The sequence below is a fragment of the Mustela nigripes genome, chromosome 14 (assembly GCF_022355385.1).
Source record: "Mustela nigripes isolate SB6536 chromosome 14, MUSNIG.SB6536, whole genome shotgun sequence".
Lineage (NCBI taxonomy): Eukaryota > Metazoa > Chordata > Mammalia > Carnivora > Mustelidae > Mustela > Mustela nigripes.
The window spans coordinates 26771350-26796476 of NC_081570.1; the positions used below are offsets into that span (position 1 = coordinate 26771350).

Here is a 25127-nt window from a genome sequence, read left to right on the forward strand (position 1 = left end):
GCAGAGGCAGAGGGAGAAGCAGGCTCCCTGCTGAGCAAGGAGCCCAACGTGGGACTTGATCCCAGGACACCGGGATCATGACCTGAGCCGAAGGCAGCTGCTTAACCAACTGAGCCACCCAGGCGTCCCTATCTCTGTTTCTATTCTTAGGAAATGATCTACCCTACTTCAGAAGAACACTGTTTGACTAGAACGACAACTTCCTCCTACTAAACCTATAATCCCACTTTAGCCACACCTGTATTCACCAATTTCTTCCTTCTTATCATGATGAAGATGTCTCTCCTCCCGCTTAAGACTAATCTTGGTCCTGTGTGTGCTGGATTCTAACCCACTTGCCCTGGAAGGCAGTGGTTCTCGATGTGTGCTTCTCAGACTAGCAGCACCAGCACTCTGCAGAAACTTGCTGCAAATTCAAATTCTCAGGCCCCTTTCTAGACAAACTCTGGAATTGGGGCCCAGCAATCTGTTTGTAACAAGGTCTCCAGGTGATTCTGATGGATGCTAAAGTTTGAGAACCACTGCTCTAAGGAATTATTTGTTGTTTACCCCTTTTCCTGTATATTCAACCTCTTTCTTTAAGGCAATGGTTCCCTTGCTTGAAGAGCCTCCTATCGGATTCCTTCCCATACATTCTTGCCCCTCTCCAATCTACTCACCATACAGCAACATATCTGATCAAGTTATCCCCTACTTAAAATTCTTTGGGGCACCTGTGGCTCAGTGGGTTAAGCCTCTGCCTTCGGCTCAGGTCATGATCTCAGGTCCTGGGATTGAGCCCCGCATCAGGCTCTCTGCTCAGCGAAGAGCCTGCTTCCCCTGCCTCTCCTGTCTGCCTCTCCGCCTACTTGTAATCTCTGTCAAATAAATAAATAAAAATTTTAAAAAATTCTTCAATGACTTCTCACTGATCTGAAGATAAAGACCAATATCTTAAGAAAGCCTCAATGTTTTCCACAGCTAGCAAGCCTCCTCATACACCTCTGGGTCACTTTGTCGTGTAAGACGAGCCTCTCTCAACTTCCTGGTCTTGCCATGCTCTAGGGCACCCAACAAACTTAGGAATTGTTCTTTCTCTGCCTAAAATACTCTGCCTGACTCTTTTCCAAACTCTTTCTATGTCAAGTCTCAAAGCATACCTTCTTAAGTATACCTAACCTTACTCCTTAGTCTCAGTTAGGTCCCTGTTAGATGCTCTGATAGAACTCTGAACTTACCCTTTCAAATTCACATCCAACTTAACAATTATTTAATTATAATAATTGTGTTGTCGTTTTCCTTGCCAGAGCATAGGCTCTGTTGGCGCAGAAATCATGTCTATCTTGTTTACTATAATATTCCTAGTATATACCTTGCACAAAGTAAATGTGCAGTAAATGTCTACCTAGTGACTGAGCCTCTGCATACACTTGCCTCTGTCCAGAACGTTTTTTACTATCTTTAATCTCCCAGTGAAATCCAACATATCCTTCAAGAAATAAATTTAAGATGGTTGCCAGAGGGGAGGTGGCTGGTGGGAGGGATGGGGGAATGGGTGAAGGGGACTAAGAGTACCTTTATCTTTTTTTTTTTTTAAGATTTTATTTATTTATTTGACAGACAGAGATCACAAGTAGGCAGAGAGGCAGGCCAAGAGAGGGAGGAAGCAGGCTCCCTGAGCAGAGAGCCTGATGCAGGGCTCGATCCCAGGACCCTGAGATCATGACCTGAGCCGAAGGCAGAGGCTTAACCCACTGAACCACCCAGACGCCCCAAGAGTACCCTTATCTTGATGAGCAGTGAGTAATATATGGAACTCCTGAATCACTATACTGTACACCTGAAACTAAACTAACAGTTTATGTTATTACACTGGGCTTAAAATTTTAAAAATGAAGATTATAATCTAGTATAAGTAATAAACATTTAAAAAGAAAGAAATTAAACGTTTCTGTGAAGTCTTCTCTGCACATCCGTACCACCTGCCTGATCAAGTGAATCACTTCCTCCTTTCTGTTCCTACTAAATTGTGTAAGTAACTAATGCGATAATCACACACTATTGTAAATACCTATCTTTGTGTCTGAGTCTCCACTAGACTGTCAACTCCCTGAGGGTATGGACCACATCTCATTCACCTTTGTATCTCTAGTGCTCAGAAAGAGACCTCATGACAACAAGACATCTAAATGTTGATGGGCACGTTAAACCCAAGATTATATCTCTAATATCGCACTGAAAGGTTTTTTTCCTAATATTAAGTCTGGGTTCCAATTCTAGGTTTGTTATTCATTAGATGCATGATCAAACTGTTTAACCTCTTTGGACCTCGGTTTCCTCACTAGGAAAATGGGGCTAATAATACCAACCTAGAAATACTGCTATGGAAATTAAACAAAATGACACTGTACAACAATTAGCACACATAGTGCCTGGCATGTAGTCGCCTCCCCACTCTGGCTTCAACTTGCTAGAGACAACTAGGACAAAACAAATACAAAAATAAGTCACAGCAATCAAGGCAGGCTGAGCACAGAGTGAGTCACTCCTTTTAATCATTTGCCTAGGAAGATCAACAATGAAAAAACATAATAAGCAGAATAAACTACTGGTGCTAGCCCCCCTGGCATATAAAGCTGGATAAGAACTCCCCCACAGACCTCTTGGCTCATGGCCACATCTGGCTCCTTAACCCAGCAGGCCAAGTCTTAGTCTGTGGCGCCAGGAATGGCTACCTCGACTGGAACAGACACTACCCCATGAGGAATGCGTGTGCATGCGGGAGATGGGGAAGAGGAAGGAGAGCCTGAATGCAACCACATCTATCAAGTGTTCTGCAATCTGGCAGAAAATACTGGAGAATTGTTGGTGAAGACAGTCCCCACACAACTGCATCTACCTGTAGCCAAGAACCATCTCAGACTAGATAATGAGCAGATTTCTGCTTTTACCAAGACAATGCATGCATCAGACCTGCATGCAGGTAGCATCTCCTAGGTCCAATTATGCTTGTACATCTGGGCGGCACCCAAAAATACGACGCCAGGCAGCTTCATACACACACTCCTCGGCACAGAAGGCTGCCCACAAGTGCCAACTTCACTGCTCACGTGTGCCAAATGTATGAGCAGATTTAAGTTTCTTTGCTCCTTTTTCATAATGTGCTTACCTCTGCAGAACCGCTGGTGTTCAGACGACCTACTTCCTTGGAGTCATTCATTTCATGCTGTGTCACTGCATGTGTAGTTACTTCTTCACTGGGACTATCTCTCTTCCAAAGCTTCCTGGTTAAGCTATGATGGCCACCGGAAGATACAGTGGGTCTGAGTGGAGCTCTGGATGCACTCTGTCTCCTCCAAGATGTCCTGCTCCAACCTAGCCCCAGAATATGTGGTACATCATCTTCAGGGGGAAAGCCCAAATCATCTGCAGTTTGGAATTTTTTAAAAAACACCAGCATGGAATTGGAAGAGTCGGTCCTGAAAATGTGGCAGCTCTGGGGCCTGCTGCAGTCTGCCTGAATGCACATCCCTTCTAACCACCAAAAGGCATGACAGGCAGGGTCCTGGCAGCAGGCAGCCCAACACAATTGCAGAGAGGAGGTTCCTTCAAGAAGCTGGAGGTGATTTTCTCCCCCAGATCTCAGGCCAACTCCAAATTCTGTCTTTGCCTGCTGGCACCTGCTTTCACTGGCATCTAAAAACAAGGAATGAAAACATTTTAAGATGTAATAAAAACAGACGACTGCTCTGTAAAGAGCCCTGAACACCAACATTTAAGGCTATTTTGAAGACTCGTTTTTAAGAGAGTGGGAAAGCTGTCTAGCAAGTGGAACAGAAGAAGCAAAATAGAGTGTTTTTTGGCTCAAGATACTTTAGCTTATAGAAGTGCTGTTCCACATTCATCACTGGTTCCCCTTCTCAATGAGTCTGTTCCACATAGACCTTTCCTACAGAACTCCAGTTCATGAAACAGAAAAAAACAAAACAGCTATTCTGGTAGAAGTGTATGGAGGGGTGGGGGGAGTCCCACCACTTAACCTTCCACTCACATCCTGCCACTTCTCAGGGACAGTGTGACCATTATGGGACCAGAAGAACAAGTAGCAAAACTGGATGGAATAACTACCCCCTCCCCCGAACCGGGAGCAACACAAACTGAGTACTCTTAACCTCTTACAGGTTATAGGTTCACCATTTTCTAACTACCCATTTGCCAGAGAAAGGCAGTTCTGCACATCACGGTATCAGCCAGAGCAGTAGTCAGATTACCAAGAAATTTAATCGTGAGCCGGATTCTGCAAGAATGAACTTCCTACTGACAAGTCATGTCATGATAAGAAATAAAGGAACAGAAGTACAACAGTGACCTACTGTAGTTAACCTAAATAACTTGGTCCAAAATTCTAGCTCATGTTCCTTCTGCATAAACTCTAGGCTACTGAATTACTTCAGGTGTGGCATTAATTTTCCTGAAGTATTACCTCACTTCTGTCTTCTCAGATGCAGAAAAGTCAAAGCATGTTCTAAATGAAAACTATTATAGAGTTCATTTTAAGGTCTTAGTTATATAGGTATCTGCACCCAAATACGGTCAAGGTTAGACAGAGCCAGAACCAGGGTGAGGCAAAATAGGTGCCTCAGGCACAAAATTTAAGGAGGTGTGCATTCTCAGACTCATGTAAGCATGGAGCTGGCTTACCCAATCTTGAGAGTCAGTGCCTCCTTAAATTTTGTGCCCTAGGTGTCTCCTTCGTCACCCCTGCCCTGGCCCTGGGGTTAGAAATGTAGAAGATATTTTAAAATTACATACAGAAAATATGAAGTAGAATCAAAATACTGAAGATACACGGATAATCCTGTCTGCATGTACACAGAACTGAAAGGGGGCTCTGACTAACCAAAGCAACAATGTGATAATCAGCCAAAGCCAACCTGACTCCCAAGAAATACTTACAAAATGTCCAGCAGACTAAATGTGGACACCAGTCAAATGAGAGAGAAAAGGAAAAAAAGGCAGGCTTCTGGATTACTGAGCAGGCGCTGTGGTAGCCAATCTGCCATTGTTCATTAAAAGAAAAGAGAGAGACTGGCACAGACCTAACATCAGACAAGGCAATTTAGAAACCTAGAAAAAATAGAACTTCCTTAAGAAAAAAGAAGAAATAGAAACTACGGGGAAAAAAAATGAAGCTACCAAGAGCTACAGAAATACCCTTCATATCCTTATACACCTTCCCACACAGTGGCCAATGGTATGAATCTTGGGAACAGCTATCTGAGTATACAGACTGTGTTGAAATCAATAAATGGTTACCTCAGTAACTACTGTCAGTCACCTTTATACCAATTTTCCATCATTCTTCTCAGAATAATTCTCTCACATTTAACATAGTGAGGAGGTCCACACAGATGAAAATAACCTGCACTTTTCTGTAAGCCACTATTTCATTTAATTTTTAAAATGTAGCATGATACCCACTTTTGCCCCTGCGGAACAAATTGCCATAGGACTTGCCCTCACATCATGAACAACTAGAAAACTAGACTATATGAAACAACTGTTTCTAGACAATGAGCAACAGGTGGTCCAGGACTGTGATCCCAAAGAGGAAGGAAACAAATAGGTAAGCCCTACGACTGCCCTGGCTTTCTGTATGGAAGTGTGCTCCAAACAGTAGTACAGGGAAAGAGAGCCTAAGCAGACTAGGGCAGACTTGCTGAGTTGAGGAAACAGAATTTCAGGTGACTGTGATGGCTGGAATTTTGGAACGAACAACCAAAAAGGAGGAAACAACACAGAGAAAAAGCTCCCAATGTCTGGATAATGGTCCCTTTCAATCTTTGACTGAATACCAATTTACCCCAATTATGGGTTGAGACAACATGAGGGAAATTAGAAAATATTTTTAACTGAATGAAAGCAAAAACATAACCTATAAAAACTCACGAGATGCAGTTAAAGCAGTGTTTAGAGGGACAGTTATAGTTGTAAATGCTTATTTTAGAAAATAAGAGAAGTCTAAAATTGATGATCTACATAGATACACAGGGAGAAGGCCATGTGATGACAGAGGCAGAGATTGCTACAAGCCAAGGAATGCCAATGATTGACAGTGACCACCAGACACTAAGAAAGTCAAGGAAGGGATCTACCCAGAGTCTCAGAAGATACCAACCCTTTATTTTGGACTTCTAGACTCCGAAGTCATTGGTTTGTCAGGATTTTCTGCCCTTACCTAAGAGAACAGTTAGGAAGACAGAGGGCTCCAAGACTACTAAGAGTACACATCCAGGGATCACTGACATTTAGGTATGTAGCTGTGATCTTTACCCAGACTGAATGGAGACACCTGGATTCATTCAGTGGACACGCACAGGGATATGATGCTGGAAAACCATGGGAATCTGAGGGGCTTTTCTTTTTTAAACCAAAGTTAATTGCCCAACTGGAGCAAGGGGTAAAGCCCTGGATGGAGGTGTGAAAAGTTCTGCCAGGTTTTTTTTTTTTTTTTTTAATTTATTTATTTATTTATTTTTTTAAAAGATTTTATTTATTTATTTGTAAGAGAGAGAGAGAGTGAGAGCAAGCACAGGCAGACAGAGTGGAAGGCAGAGTCAGAGGGAGAAGCAGGCTCCCTGCAGAGCAAGGAACCCGATGTGGGACTCGATCCCAGGACGCTGGGATCATGACCTGAGCCGAAGGCAGCTGCTTAACCAACTGAGCCACCCAGGCGTCCCTCTGCCAGGTTTTTGTACAGTCTAGGAGTACTGGTTTGAAACAAAAGCATCAGTCCTAAAGCAAAATATTTCTGAAGGATCCACTCCAGAGAGTGTACATAAGGTGTCATCACTGATACAGGCCTGGAATGGGAGAAAAGAAGTTCCCCCAGAGAAGCAGCACTGTAATGTGACAAAATCTTTAAATATAATTCCCCCTATATCAGCCATCAGAAAAATCTTATAGGTGAGATAACTCATTTATGTACAGAATGTGGGATAGCCTTTATGAACAGCTCACTTCCTTTAAATCAGCATAAAAATTCACATAAGCAAACAACCTTACAGATGTACTCAATGTAGAAATTTCTCAATTTCCACAGAACCCAACAATTATTAATTACCAGAGAACTCATTGTAGAGAGAAACCCCAACAATGCAATGTATGTGGAAAAGCTTTCAAAAAGAACTCTACCCTTTTTTTTTTTTTTTAAAGATTTTATTTGTTTATTTGACAGAGAAGAGAGAGGAAACACAAGCAGGGGGAATGGGGGAGGGAGAAGCAGGCTCCCCGCTGAGTAGGGAGCCTGATGCGGGGCTCAATCCCAGACCCTGAGATCATGACCTGAGTCAAATGCAGATGCTTAATAACTGAGCCACCCAGGCACAGAACTCTATCCTTTTAAGCCATCAGAGAAATCATACCAGTCAGAAACCCTATGTACGTAAAGACTAGTAAAAGCCTTTGCTCAGAACCCAGCCCTTACTCATCATGAGAATACATAGTGGAGAAGAGTCTTTCAAATGTAATGAATATGGGAAAGCTTTCAGGGATAATTCCTGGTGGAACATCAGAAAACCCATACTGGTAAGAAACCATACTGGTATAGCAAACGTGAAAAAGCCTTTAGGAAGAGCTCAACTCTTATTAGTCATCAAAGAACACATACAGGAGGGACACCTACATGGCTCAGTCAGTTAAGCGACCGACTCTTGATTTCAGCTCAGATCTTGATCTCAGGGTTGTGAGATGGAGCCCCGCATCAGGCTCCACAGTGGAGCTTGCTTAAGATTCTCCCTCTTTCTCTGCCCCTCCCTGCCTCTAACAACAACAACAAAAAAAATTACATGTAAGAGAGAAACCGTATCACTGAAATAAATGTGGAAAATCTTTTAGGTAGGGGCGCCTGGGTGGCTCAGTTCTTAAGTGTCTGGCTTGTGCTCCCTCTCTCGCTGTCGTGTTCTCTCTCTGTCAAATAAATGAATAAAATCTTTAAAAAAAAAAAAATCTTTCAGGTATGTATCATTTGCTAGACATCAGAAAACTCACAGTGAAAATAAACCCTATTGGTGTAAATGACTGTGGGAAAGCCTTTGTGAAGAGTTTATTGGATATGAGAGAATTCATACTGGACAAAAATCCTATCACTGCAAGAAATACAGGAGAGTCTTCAGGCACAGGCCCGGCCTTGCTGAACATCAGAGAATCCATATAGAGGAAAACCTCAGAAATGTAATAAATATGGGAAAACTTTTCCCAAAGCTCAATCCATAAACAACATAAGAAAATTCATAACAAAGAGCCACCAAATGTAGTTAGTGTGGTAAATCACAAAGAAAGGGTTTATTCCTTCGAGTATCAAAGAAGAGACATTCAATAAATTATATATTTAACAAAAATATTCTGTGCACCTCCATGCCAAAGAACTTCTCACTTGTAAAGATTTCATTATAGTATGGTTTGTACTGGTGAAATATTTGAAAAACTTCAAGTCTATCAGTATGAAAATAGTATAGAATACCATGCAGCAACTGAAAACAGTGAGGTAGAATTGTATATGCAAGAAGAGAAATAGCCCCATGAGGGGTGTTGGGATGGCTCAGTCAGTTAAGCGGCCGGCTTTTGGTTTTGGCTTAGATCCTGATCTCAGGGTCCTGGGATCAAGCCCCATATGGGGCTCCACACTCAGTAGGGAGTCTGCTTGAATATTCTTTCTCTCTCCCCATCCCTTTGTCCCTCCCCCAGCTCAAGTGTGTGTGTGCTCTCTCACTCTCAAATTAAATAAATAAATCTTTAAAAAAGAAAAGAAATATTCCCATGATATCTTGAATTAAAAAACCAAGTTGCAGGGGGCACCTGGGTGGCTCATTTGGTTAAGTGTCTGACTTCAGCTTAGGTCATGATCTCTAGGTCCTGGGATCGAGCCCTGCTTCAGGCTCCTCTCTCAGGGGGGACTCTGCTTGTCCCTCTCCTTCTGCCCCATTCCCTGCTCATGCTTACTTGCTCTCTAATAAATAAAATCTTAAAAAAAATTTTTTTTTAATTTAAAAAGCAAGTTCACACATCACTACTGATTTAATAAACCATGAGCAGCAAACTATGGCTAACAGGCCAACTCCAACTACTATTATTGTAAATAAAGTTTTATTGGAATATAGTCACACTCATTTATTTATATTGTCTACAGCTCTTTTTGCTCCACAATGGCTAAGTTTTTTTTTAAAGATTTTATTTATTCATTTGAGAGACAGAGTGAGCGAGAGAGAGAGCACACAAGCAGGGGGAGAGGAAGAGGGAGAAGCAGGCTCCCCTGCAGAGCAGGGAGCCCGATACAGGGCTCAATCCCTGGACCCCGGGTCACAACGCATGCTAAATGGCAGACACCCAATTAAATGAGCCATGCAGGCACCCCCACAATGGCAGAGTTAAGGGGCTGCAACAGACTTTTATCTTAAGACTCACAAAGCCTAGGGGTGCCTGGGTGGCTCAGTGGGCTAAAGCCTCTGCCTTCAGCTCAGGTTATGATTCCAGGGTCCTGGGAAGCTTCCCAAGACCGCTTCCCACCCGCCACCCTGCTCTCTCTGCCTGCCTCTCTGCCTATTTGTGATCTCTGTCTGTCAAATAAATAAATAAAATCTTAAAAAAAAAAAAAAAAGACTCACAAAGCCTAAAATGTTTACTATCTGGCACTTTAAGAAAGTTTGCTAACCCCTGGTCTAAGAGAATGTACTTTTGTTTGACTTATTATTAATTAATGAGTACAGCCTAAATTTGGATGCTAACTTATGGAAGACTGATGGGTTACAAATGATTTTGATTTTTACAGAGATGCAAATTATTTCTGTCTAGTAAAAGATAACCTCAAAAGTTTAATTAATTAGGCGCCTTTTCTTCCCACCTAGCTATTATCTTTATTTCTTTATTCATTCATCCATTCAACAAATATTACGGTGCATTTGTTTCACACCAGGCATTGCTTTGATGGAGCTTAGAATTTGGATGGGGAGACAGAAATTAAACAGACACAATAATGAACGTAGAATTGCAAACTAATGTAAGTGCTCTAAAGGAAAGAAATTCAGTCTTGGGGCACCCAACTGGCTCAGTTGTTAAGCATATGCCTTTGGCTCAGGTCATGATCCCAGGGTCCTGGGATCAAGCCCCGCATTCAGCTCCCTGCCCAGCGGGAAGCCTGCTTCTCCCTCTCCCACTCCCCCTGCTTGTATTCCCTCTCTAGCTCTGTGTCAAATAAAAAAACCTTTAAAAAAAAATAAAAAGAGAGAGAGATTCAGTCTTTACAGAATAAAGGTAGCTAAATTTGGAATTTACTGAACAGATACATTATCACATGTGACATGCTAGCAAAGATATTCACTGTAGGGGCACCTGGGTGGCTCAGTCCGTTAGGCGTCCAACTCTTGATTTCGGCTAAAGTCATGATCTCAGGGTTGTGAGATCAAGCCCCATGTAGGGCTCCACACTCAGAATAAAGTGTGCTTGAGATTTTCTCTCCTCTTCCTCTGCTCCTCCCCCTACCCATACTCACTTGCTCTCTAGCTCTCCTTCTCAAAGAGTAAATAAATAAAATCTTTTTTTAAAAGATTTTCTTGGGCGCCTGGGTCAGCTCAGGTCGTGATCTCAGGGTCCTGGGACTGAGTCCTGCATCGGGCTCTCTGCTCAGCAGGGAGCTTGTTTCCCTCTCTCTCTCTCTGCCTGCCTCTCTGTCTACTTGTGATCTCTGTCAAATAAATAAAGAAAATCTTTTTTTTTTTTAAAGATTATTTATTTATTTATTTATTTATTTGAAAGACAGATCACAAGTAGGCAGAGAGGCAGGCAGAGAGAGAGAGAGGAGGAAGCAGGCTCCCCATTCAGCAGAGAGCCCGATGTGGGGCTTGATCCCAGAACCCTGGGATCATGCCCCGAGCCGAAGGCAGAGGCTTTAACCCACTGAGCCACCCAGTCGCCCCAAGAAAATCTTTTTTAGAAAAGAATGTCACATAAGCTACGCAACTATCTGGTAGTGTAAAAGAGAAACATTTTATTTTTTAAATTTTATTTATTTATTTATTTGACAGAGATAGACATAGTGAGAGAGGGAACACAAGCAGGGGGAATGGGAGAGGAAGAAAAGAAAAAAAGATTTTCTTTATTTATTTGAGAAAGAGAGTGAGAGAGAGCATGAGAGGGAAGAAGGTCAGAGGGAGAAGCAGACTCCACATGGAGCTGGGAGCTCGATGCCAGACTTGATCCCAGGACTCCAGGATCATGACCTGAGCCGAAGGCAGTTGCTTAACCAACTGAGCCACCCAGGCAATAAATAAAATCTTTAAAAAAAAAAAAAGATATTCACTATATGTTGCTTGAAATGAAAAAATACTAGAACTAACTTTTAAACTTCTCAATAGAGACCAATTAAATAAATTAAAGAGGATCCATGCAGTTATGGAGATGAATAAGGCTACTCTATATAGTACTAGCATGCAATGGTATCCAGAATACACTATGTAGAAAAAGAAAAGTTCAGAGCAGTGTGTCTAGTATGCTACAATTTGTGTGTGTGGGGGGAAAGAATATAATTTTTATGCATATATGCATAGACTATTTTTGGAAGAATAGTCGAGAAGTTGGCATGGTTGCCTTTAGCAGGGGAAAGGAGGTAGCTCGAGAGACTGAAGTGAGAGACTTGTTTGTTCGCAAAATACCCTTTTTTACCTTTTGAATTTGTACAATGTACATGTATTATTTTTTGAAAGATAAATTTTATTTTTTTTTTAAGATTTTATTTATTTATTTGACAGACAGAGATCACAAGCAGGCAGAGAGGCAGGCAGAGAGAGAGAGGAGGAAGCAGGCTCCCTGCCGAGCAGAGAGCCGGATGCGGGACTCGATCCCAGGACCCTGAGATCATGACCTGAGCCGAAGGCAGCGGCTTAACCGACTGAGCCACCCAGGCGCCTGAAAGATAAATTTTAAAAATGTAAATAAACAGAAATGTCGATGGCTTCCAAGGGCTCTTAGGGTGACAACCAAAATCCTTAACATAACCTAAGAAGATCCTGTATGATCTAGACCATATCTACCTTTCTGGCCCCACATTGTAGCAGTCTCTCCCTCAGTCGTTATGTTCCAACCCACCAGCTTTCTTTCAATCCTCAAATGGACTACGCTCCTTCTCCTAGCTGGGCTCTGCGCGTGCTGCCCGCTCTGCTGGGAACTCTCTTACCTCCCTTCTTTGCCCAGTTAGCTCCACTTATGAGATCTCAGTTCAACCATCATTGCCTCAGAGACGCCTCCATGCCAAGTCAGGTCTCCCCATTTATACACTCTTTAGGCCCAGTCGCCCCTTTCCTTTAAAGCAATTATTGCAGTTATAAAATTACATTTCTTGTGATCATCTGCTCAGTGTTTTCCCCACCACCACACTGTAAGCTCACGGATGACAGGGCCATGTCTGTTTTGTTTTTTTTCTCTCACTACTATACCCCCAATTCTGGCATGGCACTTAGCACATTACACTGTAGGTGCCCCAAAATATCTTTCTGAATGAATGCACAGATAAAGGCATGTATGCATATGGAGGAAACCAGAGGGCCTGATATCAGGTGGGTCATAGTAAAGTCATCCAGGCCGATGACAAGACTTCAAACGGAGATGAGGCCCATATGCCACAATAAATGGGGGATGTGTGTGAGTGAATGATGGTTGGTAGATGAGTAATGACTAGAGGTAGGAAGTGGTATAAACCTCACCGAGCAGAACTTTTACATGACACTGGAGGAGTACTGTTCCAGAAGTGACAGTGAGAAATGATGAGGACATCAGTTCCACCTCCAAACTCAGGGATACATGGGAGATAGAAGAATGAGCAACCATCGCCTGCAGGCTAGAGGGAAAACGAAGTCTTTCTCCAAGAAAAACCAAGGTCTCAGAAAATTCTCCCTATCTAGGGAGAATGTCTATTTAGTCCAGAGAGGGCTTAATAACTCAATGGATTCTTGTCACAGTTAAAAAGTTGAGAAGGGAGGGGTGGTAAATGTGAGTTGAAAAGCACAAAGTCATACAGGAATGTCAAGTCAGACTCACGCAAATCACAATAGTTAAGGCACTTCCTAGCAAGAAAAAAAGAGGGGATGGAAAGTTATGATGATGAACTGATGACAGGGTTGCTGCCTATCCAGCTTCAGTATAAATGGTGAAAGCTCTGAGGTGAAAGCTCTGAGAGAATTTCTGTGGAATTTGGGGGAACAGATTTAGACTCGGGAAATGGTGAAGGAAATTTATGGGAATTACAAGGTTGAAAGGAAAGGAACAAAAAATCCTAATTTCCTGGTTGTTGCTAGCAGCTCTTGTCAAAATCACATCTTTTAAAGAAGAGAAGATAAAAGTGGGAATGGATGGGGGTTAGCTGTAAGACTGGTTTGCCCTGCAAGGGTCTTTCACTTCCATGGCTCCCTGAAGAATGTCACATAAGCTACGCAACTATCTGGTAGTGTAAAAGAGAAACATTTTATTTTTTAAATTTTATTTATTTATTTATTTGACAGAGATAGACATAGTGAGAGAGGGAACACAAGCAGGGGGAATGGGAGAGGAAGAAACAGGCTTCCCGTTAAGCAGGGAGTCCAATGCAGGGTTTGATCCCAAGACCCTGGAATCATGACCTGAGCTGAAGGCAGATGCTTAATGACTGAGCCACCCAGGTGCCCCAAAACATTTTAGAACCCTAACACTCCCCTGCTTTGTGAGGTGACCTGGAAGCCTCAGTTAGAGATCTTATCCATTACTTTGGGCAAGAGAGAGCTTGTCCAATGACAGAAGGAACAACCTGGGCAATCACACAGGATGTTTCAGACTCTCCCAACTTCACTTGGACTTCTTGATTGCTGTATTCTTAAAATTATTATTAAAGCTTAGTGACGGGTAAGATCTCTAACTCATGTCTCTCTTACCTGACAATTTGATTCTTTATCTTAGCTCAAGGAAATAGAGCCTGGGAGAGGACAAATGGTCAAAAGCACGTATGTCTTTGACAGTGACCAGAAGTAAAAGAAAATGTGAAGTATGGGGCAGGTTAACTGGCTATGGCATTGCTAAGAAAATTAATCCCAATAGTTTCCAATAAGGAGAATAGGTACTCTGATCTCTCAGTTCACATGTTTACTAAGCGGGATTTTGACTGAGTTATTTATTTTTATTATTAACTGTTATTTTTTAAAAATGTTGCTCCATTATGTGTTCAATAATAAACGCATGGGGGCAAAACAATTCTCTCCCATCCATTCAGTGGATCATAATTCCCCTCTCAGATGGCTAAAAGACACAGGTTCCAGATTCAGCTGTAGGTCCATCATTTACTATAATTTAACCTTTGAAAAGTCACTTAACCTCTCTAAGATTCAATTTTCATTGTTGTTACTCCCGAGAAAAAGAGTTCATCAGAGGAGGAAGCAGGGGAGCATTGGTAGAGTCAATATTGGATTCTAGAAGTAACTTGGATAAAAGGTAAGATGAAAATAAGCTCCAATTTTAGATCAGTTCCTCTCCTGCCCACGCCGCCATAGCCTGGCTCTGCTCCCAGGGTCTAAGCAAAAGCAATATTAAATCTTTACAAAAGAGGGTTTACATAGAACCTTAGACTGAAAACTCTTTGGGAAAGTCTGGATCTCACTGCTGGTAGGAGCAGGTAGAAAGCTTACCCAGGTAGAGTACAGGAGGACAGAGTCAATCCTTCTAAAGCCAAGACAAAGCAGAGAATACAGAGCTCCCATATGTACTACCTGGAGGATCCCCCAAACTGGGAACTCTGGAGCTAGCAATGCTTACTTATAATTACTACCTCTCAAAATACAGAATTCTAATAAATCTAGCACAAAATCTAGACCTGGTTTCATAATTCCAAGTAGCAGAGTGGAAAAGTCTACAGAATATATAAATTATTGCCAGAGGAAATTCATCAAATGCTTTAGGAAGCCGTGAACAACTCCTGAAACACTGAGAGGCAGTGCTGTTGCCTCTGGCATCTGTAAATCTCAGGTAACAAGCCTGATTTTCCAGGTAATTTGGAAACTGCTCTGGCTGCCAACCAAGAAGGAAGCAGAGACAGAATGCCCACAACCATAGGAACCATAGTGTTAAGGTCATTGGGAATTCATACTTAAGCCAAATTCATCAAATCGTATCCCAGTGGAAGGGCTGACATGGTGGGAGTAAGAGTAGAGGGAATGCCCTGCCAGTATGACTTCAAAAAACAAAACAAACAAAACCAGCTGGTACCTTCTTCTGCTGGGGTGAAAGGGGAGCCAAGTTTCTGTAGACAATAATTATATATGCAAAATTTGCACTTACTTTTTTTTTTTTTAAAGATTTTATTTATTTATTTGGCAGACAGAGATCACAAGTAGGCAGAGAAGCAGGCAGAGAGAGAGGCGGAAGCAGGCTCTCCGCTGAGCAGAGAGCCCGATGTGGGGCTTGATCCCAGGACCCTGGGATCATGACCTGAGCTAAAGGCAGAGGCTTTAACCCACTGAGCCACCCAGGTGCCCCTGCACTTACTTTTAACATCATTGAAACTAAAATTCCTTTCTAGAAATCTCACTATTTTATAATACGGTTAAGAACCCCATTCAAGGGGTGCTTGGGTGGCTCAGTGGGTTGGGCCTCTGCCTTCAGCTCAGGTCATGATTTCAGGGTCCTGTGAGAGAGCCCCGCATTGGGCTTTCTGCTCAGCAGGGAGCCTGCTTCCCTCCCACCTCTCTCTGCCGCTTCCTCTCTGTCTACTTGTGATCTATGTTGAATAAATAAAAATTAAAAAAAAAAAAAAAAGAATCCATTCAAAACTTTCCTTTGATGATGATACTTGTAAGGAACTATTATCAAGCAGTGAAGCAGCAACCTTAAATCTGGTGAAGTCAGTGACTGAACTCTAGCTCGACCCCGTCTTCCTGCAGCTATAACCAAAAGTATACATTCTCTCAGAAGCAATGGGTCTCAGCCAAGATGGCTGCCATATGAAAATGAGACAAGCAGGCATATTATCAATCCTGAAACAACTTACAGGAACTGTTCAAATACAAACCACCTCAGGGGGCACCCTCCACTTTCCTTTTGACTGTCAGCACGTCTGTTACCTGTACACCCACTAACAAACAAATACAAAAATGGTTCCAGTGACTCCCCACACCAGTTCTCTCCCACGGGGGTTAGCACATTCAGAAAGCAAAGCAGGGGAGGTAACTAAATCCTCTGAAGGGCACAGTCAGGTATTATGAAGTTTGATAATAACTGGTGCCCTTTCTCCCTTCAAAAGGGCCAACACTTTTTCCTCAACTGCGCACAGGTTAGACTGAAAGGTGGCAGCAGCCTCACAAAGCAGCCCTTTGAAAAGGAAATAATTACCATTCATTCATTGCCTTTGCTGTGTGCCTAGCTTTGTTAAGAGCACAGTTTGTTAAATGTTGTGGTGTAGGTGATTTGCTGAAACTAAACTAACTGCTAAATAAGAATCAATAGGCTTTGTGTCCATGTTCTGACTCCTTTCCCTTGACAGTATGTAACATTTCCATCTTTCCCAAAGACCATTCTGATGAAAGACAAACTCCCCATGGAACCAGCTGCCCAAAAGATACCTCAAAGCCACTATCCATGTTAACTCTTGATGGTCTGCTAGATGGAAAACAAGCTTCCAGCCATGTGATCACAAAACCTGAGCCCCAGAGCACTTCTCTGATTAAGAGTATTCTGAAGTGGGGCGCCTGGGTGGCTCAGTCCATTATGTGTCTGCCTTTGGCTCAGGTCATGATCCCAGAGTCCTAGGATTGGGTCCCACACTGGGATCCTTGCTCAGTAGGGAGCCTCCTTCTCCTTCTGCCTCCCATTCTCTCTGCTTGTGCTCTCTCCGACAAATAAATAAATAAAATCTTAAAAAAAAGAAAAAAGAAAAAGCACTCCAAAGAGAAAATCCTCTCTGTAAACACTGTCACTAAAGAAGCCTTAAGGTGCTGGATTATGGCAAATTGCTGAAGAGAAAAACCATAACATCTCTATAGAAGATGCCAATATTTATGGGTAAAAGAGGAGGAAATGTTCTTTTAATCTACCTACCTAGGGCATAATACTGATACTTAACAGGTTAAAGGAACTATAAAACCACCCTCATTTAATCTTGGTTTAATGAAGAAAAAAAAAAAATACACCCAGTATCCAAGGTGAGGATCATACAGAACCTTCTGGAAATCTGAGTTAAAAACAAAAACAAAAACCAAGCAAATAAAAACAAACAAAAAAATTGCTTCCAAAAGAAAATCCCATATCAGGATCAATACCCTTATTCTATCTCACCCATCTTCCCTACCACACAGGTTGAAGTTGTGGCCCCTGAAATAGGACTGACTGGGTCTGAATCTATGCAGCCAACTTAACTATCCATGTCATCTTAGCTCATTTTTCTTGGTTTCTTCACGAGTAGAAATAGGAATGATAACAGTACCTAAACTCACAGGGTTGTTATAGACATTAAAAAAAGGTAAGCTATGCAAAGTACTTAACACAATGCCTGACATGTAGTTAAAGCTCAGGATATATATTAGCTGCCATTACTTTTGTTGTTACTACACTTCATTTTAGCACAGGCATCACTTTTTCCAGAAAGCCTTCCTTGAGGAAACTGTTACCCCAGGGTCCCTCCCTGCATATCTTCTATCACAGAATTTTCTTTCACTGGATCATATTTGGCTACCTCATATACTCTTCCCCGTTTAAGTGCTGGGTTGCTTCTCATATTTCTGTATTAGTAGGCCCAGTAAAATACTTGGCTTATAGAAGGCATTCAAAGAATTGTTTAAACACTTACCCAAAATTTAAATAAATGTATGCAATTTTTTAAACTGACAAAATCTAGCAAAAGATGTCAGCTCCACTACAGATTTACCTGAGTTGTTGTCATTTGAATCAGCTCCTTAATACTAATTAATTTCCTTGGCTAAAATACAGCAGGGACAGGAAAGAAAAGCAAAGTTCCCAGTTCACTGAGAAATGAGAAAACAGCTTTCTGAATTAGACTGAAGAGAGCACTGAATGGGAGGTTTGAGATATGCAAAAGAGACACAGAAGAAAAGCCAAATGGATTAAGAAGAGATTGTTGAATCGAACATAACCACCTAGAAAAGAGCCTTTCCTGCCTAAACTGAAAAATCCTTTCAAATCACAAAGCAATCTTTACTCATGAAAGGACAAACCAAATTTCCGTTCCCCTAGCTAGTTCAGGTCACTCCACCTCACTCAAAGGAAAAACAGGCTTTCACCACAGAACTTTCTGAACAAAGTGACAGTGGAGAATGGTTTCCAGTTCACCCAGACAAATGGCCATTCATCACAGATGACATCTAGATCCATTCAATTTTCCTTCTGAGCAGTGACGAGAAGGAAAAGAAAAAACTCAAAATTTCGCTCACCTAGGCGGAAAAGATGGAAACCAGTCTATCACAATTCTAATGCCTCTAGTGTCCACCTGATACTCTTAAAAAAATCAAAAGTTTGCATTAACTGGATACAGTTGCTATTAAGTTTCAAAGACCTATCTGTAAGGTTTAGACTAAAGCCATTTTCACAACCAAGCAGCAAGTTAGAGTATTAATCAAAACACTGGTATAGCTGAAAGTAGCTCTCCTGCCATAAAGTCACCAAAAATGATCCAGTCATCAAGGCCCTTAAAAAATTTAAAGGCAGATTGGAGCCAAATGATTAAACCATTAAACGATTAAACTTATAATATTTAAAGGCAGATTGGAGCCAAATGATTAAACTATTAAACGATTAAACTTTGTAATATTTTAAGGCAGATGGGAGGCAAATGATTAAAAAAAAAAAACAAAAAACCAAAAAACTTGTAACTAGGGTGGTATATGGCTGCATATAATATACTCAGACTCTCCTGCTTCGCTTTTTCTCCCACCACCTTATGACTAAAAGACTGAAGAATGCTGTCAGCAAGAAGAGCACGCCTCCAAGCCACAGCATGAAGGAACCCACACCTCTCTAAGTAACACTGGCTTTGTACCTCAAAAAGCACAGGTATCAAATGATAACAGATAAACCCTAGCCTGTACATAAAAGTGGTTCTAAAAAGAAACTGTTTTTCTATTGAGAAAAGCCCCAGGTCTGGTGTGATGAACCTAGCAATTCCCTCTATGGACCACTTGCAGATGTTATTGTTAAAAACCTGCAGTTGACTGCCGTCTCTGACTGCAGGGCTGATAAATTATTTGCATTCATCACAATCATACCAACCTTCTCTGGAAACCCACACAGTGAACCTTGAATCAGAGCACTGCTTTGTTTTGGGGGAAGGTTTTTAAAATTTTTTTGCTGGCTGATTTGGTTTTCTAAAGAGAAGGTCATTTAGAGGACTGTGGCAGAGATATGTAAATTAAATAAAATAACAGTAAGCTTGAGAGGAAATAAGAAAATAATGGAGCAAACCATGAAGTGCTATTTCAGCAGATAGGGCCAATAGAGGAAAAGTTTATGTCAATTTATCCATTAAAAATCTCTCTTTTTGGAGAATTATGTAAGTGTCATTAAAAAAAAAAAAAAGAAAAAAAACACCCTGCAGTGGGCTGAACTGGGACATGTGAGGACTCAATACAACCAAGCTTCAAATACTTAAATATCTTAAACCACTTTTTGCTTATAGCAAATAAAATGCAGAGCTACAGATGCTTTCTCATCTGTGTGTAAATGAAAGCAAAACTGTGTGAGTAGTTAGTATTCTTAGAATTTTTGAGAGCCAGTTAATTTAAATTAAATCCAAGCCAATCTGTATCTGTACAGAAATAATTTTCTCAGGGCTCTTATTCTCTAGACTTTACAGAGCTGTACATACTCCGTCTCTACCTCTCCCTCTGAGATAAAGAACAGAAAAGAGCTCTGCAGGTTAAAAACCACTTCAAATGACTCTGGGAGAAGGAAGTTCAAAGGGATTAGAATATCACTTGTCTCAGCAGCCTGTTATAGAACAGGGTTCAGCTCTTCCCTGCCCGATTCTTTGTGCTCCCATGGCACATCTTGGAATTTATCATGCTTCTATATGTTTCTATATCTATCTCTGCCTCCATAGTGTGAACTCTCTGATGCCAGGAACTAGGTTTTATTTAGCTTGGGACAGTGTCTTTTGACCTGAATTGTATGTATCTACAGTATGTACATAACACCTAGATATAAACTATCATTAGGAGATTTGAATTAAGCAATCTAGAGAAGGTATTAAAAATGCAATAAGCATATTTTAAGGCACTGAATATAAGACAACATATACAAATAACTAGAGATCATAAAGATTAGAAGAGTGTAATCTAGTTAAAGCATCAACATAATGCAGCACCAACATTCAGATAATTTGTACGGTTTGGTTTATTTACTGAAGTCATGAGGCTCCTAACAGACTTCATATTGAAGACATGTACTTACACATATCCTTCTCCTAAACCTCCATTTTCAAATTCATTATAATACCCATTCTACTGACAGAAATAAAAATTGGGGCAAGATGGTCAACACTTCTCACTACCAAATGACACAGTATGGACTCCCTGGAGCCACAGAGATACTGGCCTTTCCTTAGCATCATCTGTAAACCAGCAATATTACTCTGCTGCTTCAAAAGTGACATTAGTTCTGGGCAGGACAGTAGGGATATCTAAATGTGTGTGACTAGCAGACACACACACACACATTCTCTCTCTCTCTCCACCCCCACCCCCAGACACATAGAAAAACCCTTGAAAACACACCATACACTTGGCCTTCGCTCTTCACCTCTTCCTCCCCACTGACAGAGGCAACCATGCTGCCAAGGCAGCAACCCCCACATGAAATATGAAAAAGTGGAGGCGAAACAGCTCCATCAAAACAGCGTGGAAAGGAAAGGAGGGTGTGCTTGTCAGCGAAAGTCTCTGTGGAAAGGCCAGACAACTTTTGCTTCTGCTCGACCATCCCTGGCAAATGACCCTGCTCAAGGTCCGCTTACCTGAGCTTAGAAGCCAAGCCCTCCCTTTAACCTTTCACAGACAAGGTAACAGGAAAATTCACCCTGTTAGTTGAAAAGTGCATTGTGAGAAATGTCAGCATGCGACTGATAGGCATACTCTGGAGAGCGCAGCTGAGAGCGGTTTTGAAAAGAAGCAGTTAGAGACTGAGGGAATAGAATGTGCAGGTAGAGAGAGCGAGGCACTGCTTCTGCACTTGGGGCTGTTTTGCTTCCTTCGAAAAAGCCACAGACTGACCCAGCAGGACGCAGATTACTCAACTTTCTGAAATGGAATCGGGCTCTTCAGCTTCTCTATTTATTCTGATGAAGACTCACTCATTTTACTGGCTCACTTCCGTAAGCCTCCAGCTGATGCAGGTTGCCCCCAGTTAAAGACAATAAACATGGAGCTGTATCTCTCTCTCTCACACACACACATACACATATACACACAGAGAGAGACGCAAACAGAAGAGCCATTTCTTTTAAAAGCCAGTCCTTTCAAAAATTTAAGCCTGAACCTGAAATTAGAGGAGAGAAGGAAAACCAGATCAATATAAACACGCCATCTCCCAGGTCTGATTATACCAGTCATTCCCTTTATTACCTAAAAGTGAGAGAGAGAGAATCCGTGAGCACACATTTATTTCAAACGCAAATGTGCTGCTGGATTAGAATCAAAGCATAATGTTAAGCCAGTTGGAAGAAAGACAGCATTCCTAAAAATCCTGTCATTCACTGGGAGGGTTTGAGAAGGGGAACAGGATGAGTGACACTGGGCACTCACCAAGGCAGCAGCTGTCTGCAGTCGGTGGGGTTTCGAACAGGGCTTGGCCAGCATTCCTCTATGCTTTTGTTTCTCCTAGAAGTGTCTGTGAGGGTTAATGCACTATTCAGGGACATTCTTAACTCTTGCTTATCTTAGGGTATTTTACAGTTTTTTTGTGATTAACCAGAGAAGTTCAGAATTTGTAGGATTCGGTGCTTGCCTGATGCTAGGCATGGGAACCATTCACCAGACGGCCTGAGTAACCACCCTGATGCCAAAAAGACAGGAGCACACTGACACAGAAAAGAGTTTCAAGAGCTGCCTGGCTGGGTATATCTAATATTTATTATGAAGTCACCAGAGGACAAACACTTCCAAGTTAGGGACAAAGGCTGCAGCTGTCACCGTTCCCCAAATCTCGAGATAACCACCCTCACCGCTTATCAGGGGACACTGGTGGAGAGAGTAGCTAGATTGAAAGGAGAGCTGGAAATATACTGTATTGTAGACAGGGGCTTCACCTACACAATTCTTAGCAGAAGATTACTCTATTGAAGCCAGACATCAAATTGCCTAGTCTCCTACATTTCTAGGATTTTGCAAAGAAGACTGGGTCTCCTCGGTCACTGAATTACCCTGGGACCCCAGGGAGACATCAGCCTCTTCCAAGGGACTCTTGATACCAATAATAACATCATCCCTTCCAAAGAGATTTTTCTGTCCCCTAGGAATGGCAAAGGAATCAACACACTGCAAGCTCCAAGAGCACAGAGACCATGTCTGCCTTACTCACCACCGCATTTCTAATGTCTAGGATTATAGGTACGCAATAAATGGGTTTCAAAGGAAGGGACTAACTCTGGTAAGCTACTTCTGACACAAAATCCAAATGTGCTATTGGATCAGCCTCAGTCAAAGCAATAACCAGGCCTACCACAAGGCCTTACCAAGCATGGCACATCATCATTTTGGGGGACAGTGAATCGGGGCTGAGGGCCAGGTAGTGTCATGAGAGCAGAACAGAGTTCTGTTCCAGAGAAAAAGTATCCCTGGCTGAAGGAGGAAATAAATGTCATGTTCCTCAGTGGCGTGTTTTAAATATGGAAAACAGACAACAGAACTCATCCTGTCAACCAACCACAGGTCTATACAGGGATATGAATGATGGTTTCCTTTTCCTAACAGTGCAGAAAGGCCAGCTGCCTACCTGCATTCTACTTCTAAAAATGTAGGAACGGAGATCCACTTGGTGGAGGTTCAAGAAGCTAGCAGAGAACTCAAACCTGCTGCCCACTGAGTCATCTGGGGTTAGACAAGAGTTAAACCAAACAGGATTTTACATTATCATTCTATAATGACTACTGTTAACATTTGCTGAATTGTTATTTATGCACCTGGGTGTAGGTAAAATATTTGTGTGAACATTTTATTTAATCCTCACAACAATCCTCTGAGAGGTACAGTCATTCTCATTTTGTAGATGAGAAACCTGATGAAAGGTGGGTTTCAGTGACACCACCCCATATATAAGAGAACCAGGACTCGGCTGATGACTAGGTAGGTAGTCAAGCCCCATTCTTGCAACTTCTTTCTAAAATTTATCCATGGCTATCTGAAATCAAAAGTGGCTCAAGGATCTTAACCACATAAGCTGACTTTTCTTAACAAAGCTCTTGGATGAAGGATCAGAAAGAAAGCTAAAGGGTGCCTGGGTGGCTCAGTGGGTTAGGCCACTGCCTTCGGCTCGGGTCATGATCTCAGGGTCCTGGTATCGAGTCCCGCATTGGGCTCTCTGCTCAGCGGGGAGCCTGCTTCCCTCTCTCTCTCTCTGCCTGCCTCTCCATCTACTTGTGATTTCTCTCTGTCGAATAAATAAATAAAATCTTAAAAAAAAAAAAAAAAGAAAGAAAGAAAGCTAAAAAGGCAGGCCCTCAAACCAAGAGCTAAGCATTTTGACCCAAACTTTTCAACACTACTCATCTGAGATGTCTAAACACAAACCACACACACAGTTCTCAATCACATTCCTACCAATTTCACACGATACCGTGAATTGGAAGCCGTTCCAATTAGTAAGATTTTTATGCAATTTCCAAAATAAGCCAAAAGGCTTGCTTTGGCCCTGCAATTGTTATTTTGTTTTTATAAATTCCTCCACTTTTATTATTCCCTCCCTTGAGGAATTCCTGAGGCAAGTCCACTTCAGACAGTTTTTAAATCACATTAGATTTACTGCCCAATTACGCCATTTTCTTATCCCTCTTCACTTCACACAAGTTAGGAAATACATTTGTGTTTGCATTATGTTTCTGAAGGGCAAAAAGTACTCACCAAAATTATACTCCAAGATACAGAGCAAGACTTAAGATGATTATCTTTTACTGAAGAGTGTCTAAGCAAGACACAATTACTTCTTCATTTCATTGGGAGAAAGGTTAATTTTAGAGGATTTTCACTGGTCTTCGGTCAATTAAATTGTGATATAACAAGATCCCAAAGGCTTGCTTAATGCTCGCTGAATTTTAGAATCAAAAAGCCTGCACGATTTGTGTTAACAACCAAAAAACTCTACCTTTCCCCAGCTGCCATGTACTCAAGTCATTATCCTACAATCTGAGGAGACAGATTTAGGATTAATAATTTATCACCTTCCTGTACTGCAATATAGTTAAGAATATAGGACAGTTTGGCAGGAGAAAGTTCCTGCTGAAGGCTCATCGTTATGAGATCTACTCCATTAGGCATCCACCTTAAATCAGGTACCCAGCAATAAGAGCAGAGATATAATGCCCCCTAAAAAGTCTCCTGAAAACGCTATTCTCCTAAATATCAGACCAATGTGTGGTCAAAATATATTACTCTCTTAAAAGAAAAAGATACCATTTAGTCTGTCTGGTATTACAGCCGTCAAAGTACAACCAAAGAGTAGAGGCAAAGGAGGAAAGTGAGTTCAGGTGTTTTCTGTCTGCAAGGGGCAAATGGTGGCAGTTAGGAGAACAGAAAGAGAACGGCAACTAGTGGAGAAAAGACTTTTTGCTAAGCTAGGAGCTGACTTTGTCCTATCCTACCCTGAGTTTGGGACTAAATTAAAAATAAAATATAGCAGGGGTGCCTGGCTGCCTCAGTCAGTATAGCATGCAACTCTTGATCTCGGGATTGTGAGTTCAAGCCCCACGTTGGGTGTAGAGATTACTTAGAAAATAAAAAAAAAATTTTTTTTTTTTTTTAAAGATTTTATTTATTTATTTGACAGAGAGAGATTACAGGTAGGTAGAGAGGCTGGCAGAGAGAGAGAGAGAGAGAGAGAGAGAGAGAAGCAGGCTCCCCGCCGAGCAGAGAGCCCGATGTGGGACT

General features: G+C 41.7%; 1 protein-coding gene across 5 annotated transcripts in view; it reads right to left on the reverse strand.

Moving 5' to 3' along the window:
• Positions 1–25127, reverse strand: part of KIAA0319L (KIAA0319 like) — a 90699-nt gene that overhangs the window by 54835 nt on the left and 10737 nt on the right. For all 5 annotated transcript variants that reach the window (XM_059377234.1, XM_059377235.1, XM_059377233.1 and 2 more), the window contains one exon: positions 3149–3675. In XM_059377234.1, coding sequence (XP_059233217.1) covers positions 3149–3675 — 527 coding nt within the window. The remainder of the gene's footprint in view (positions 1–3148; positions 3676–25127) is intronic.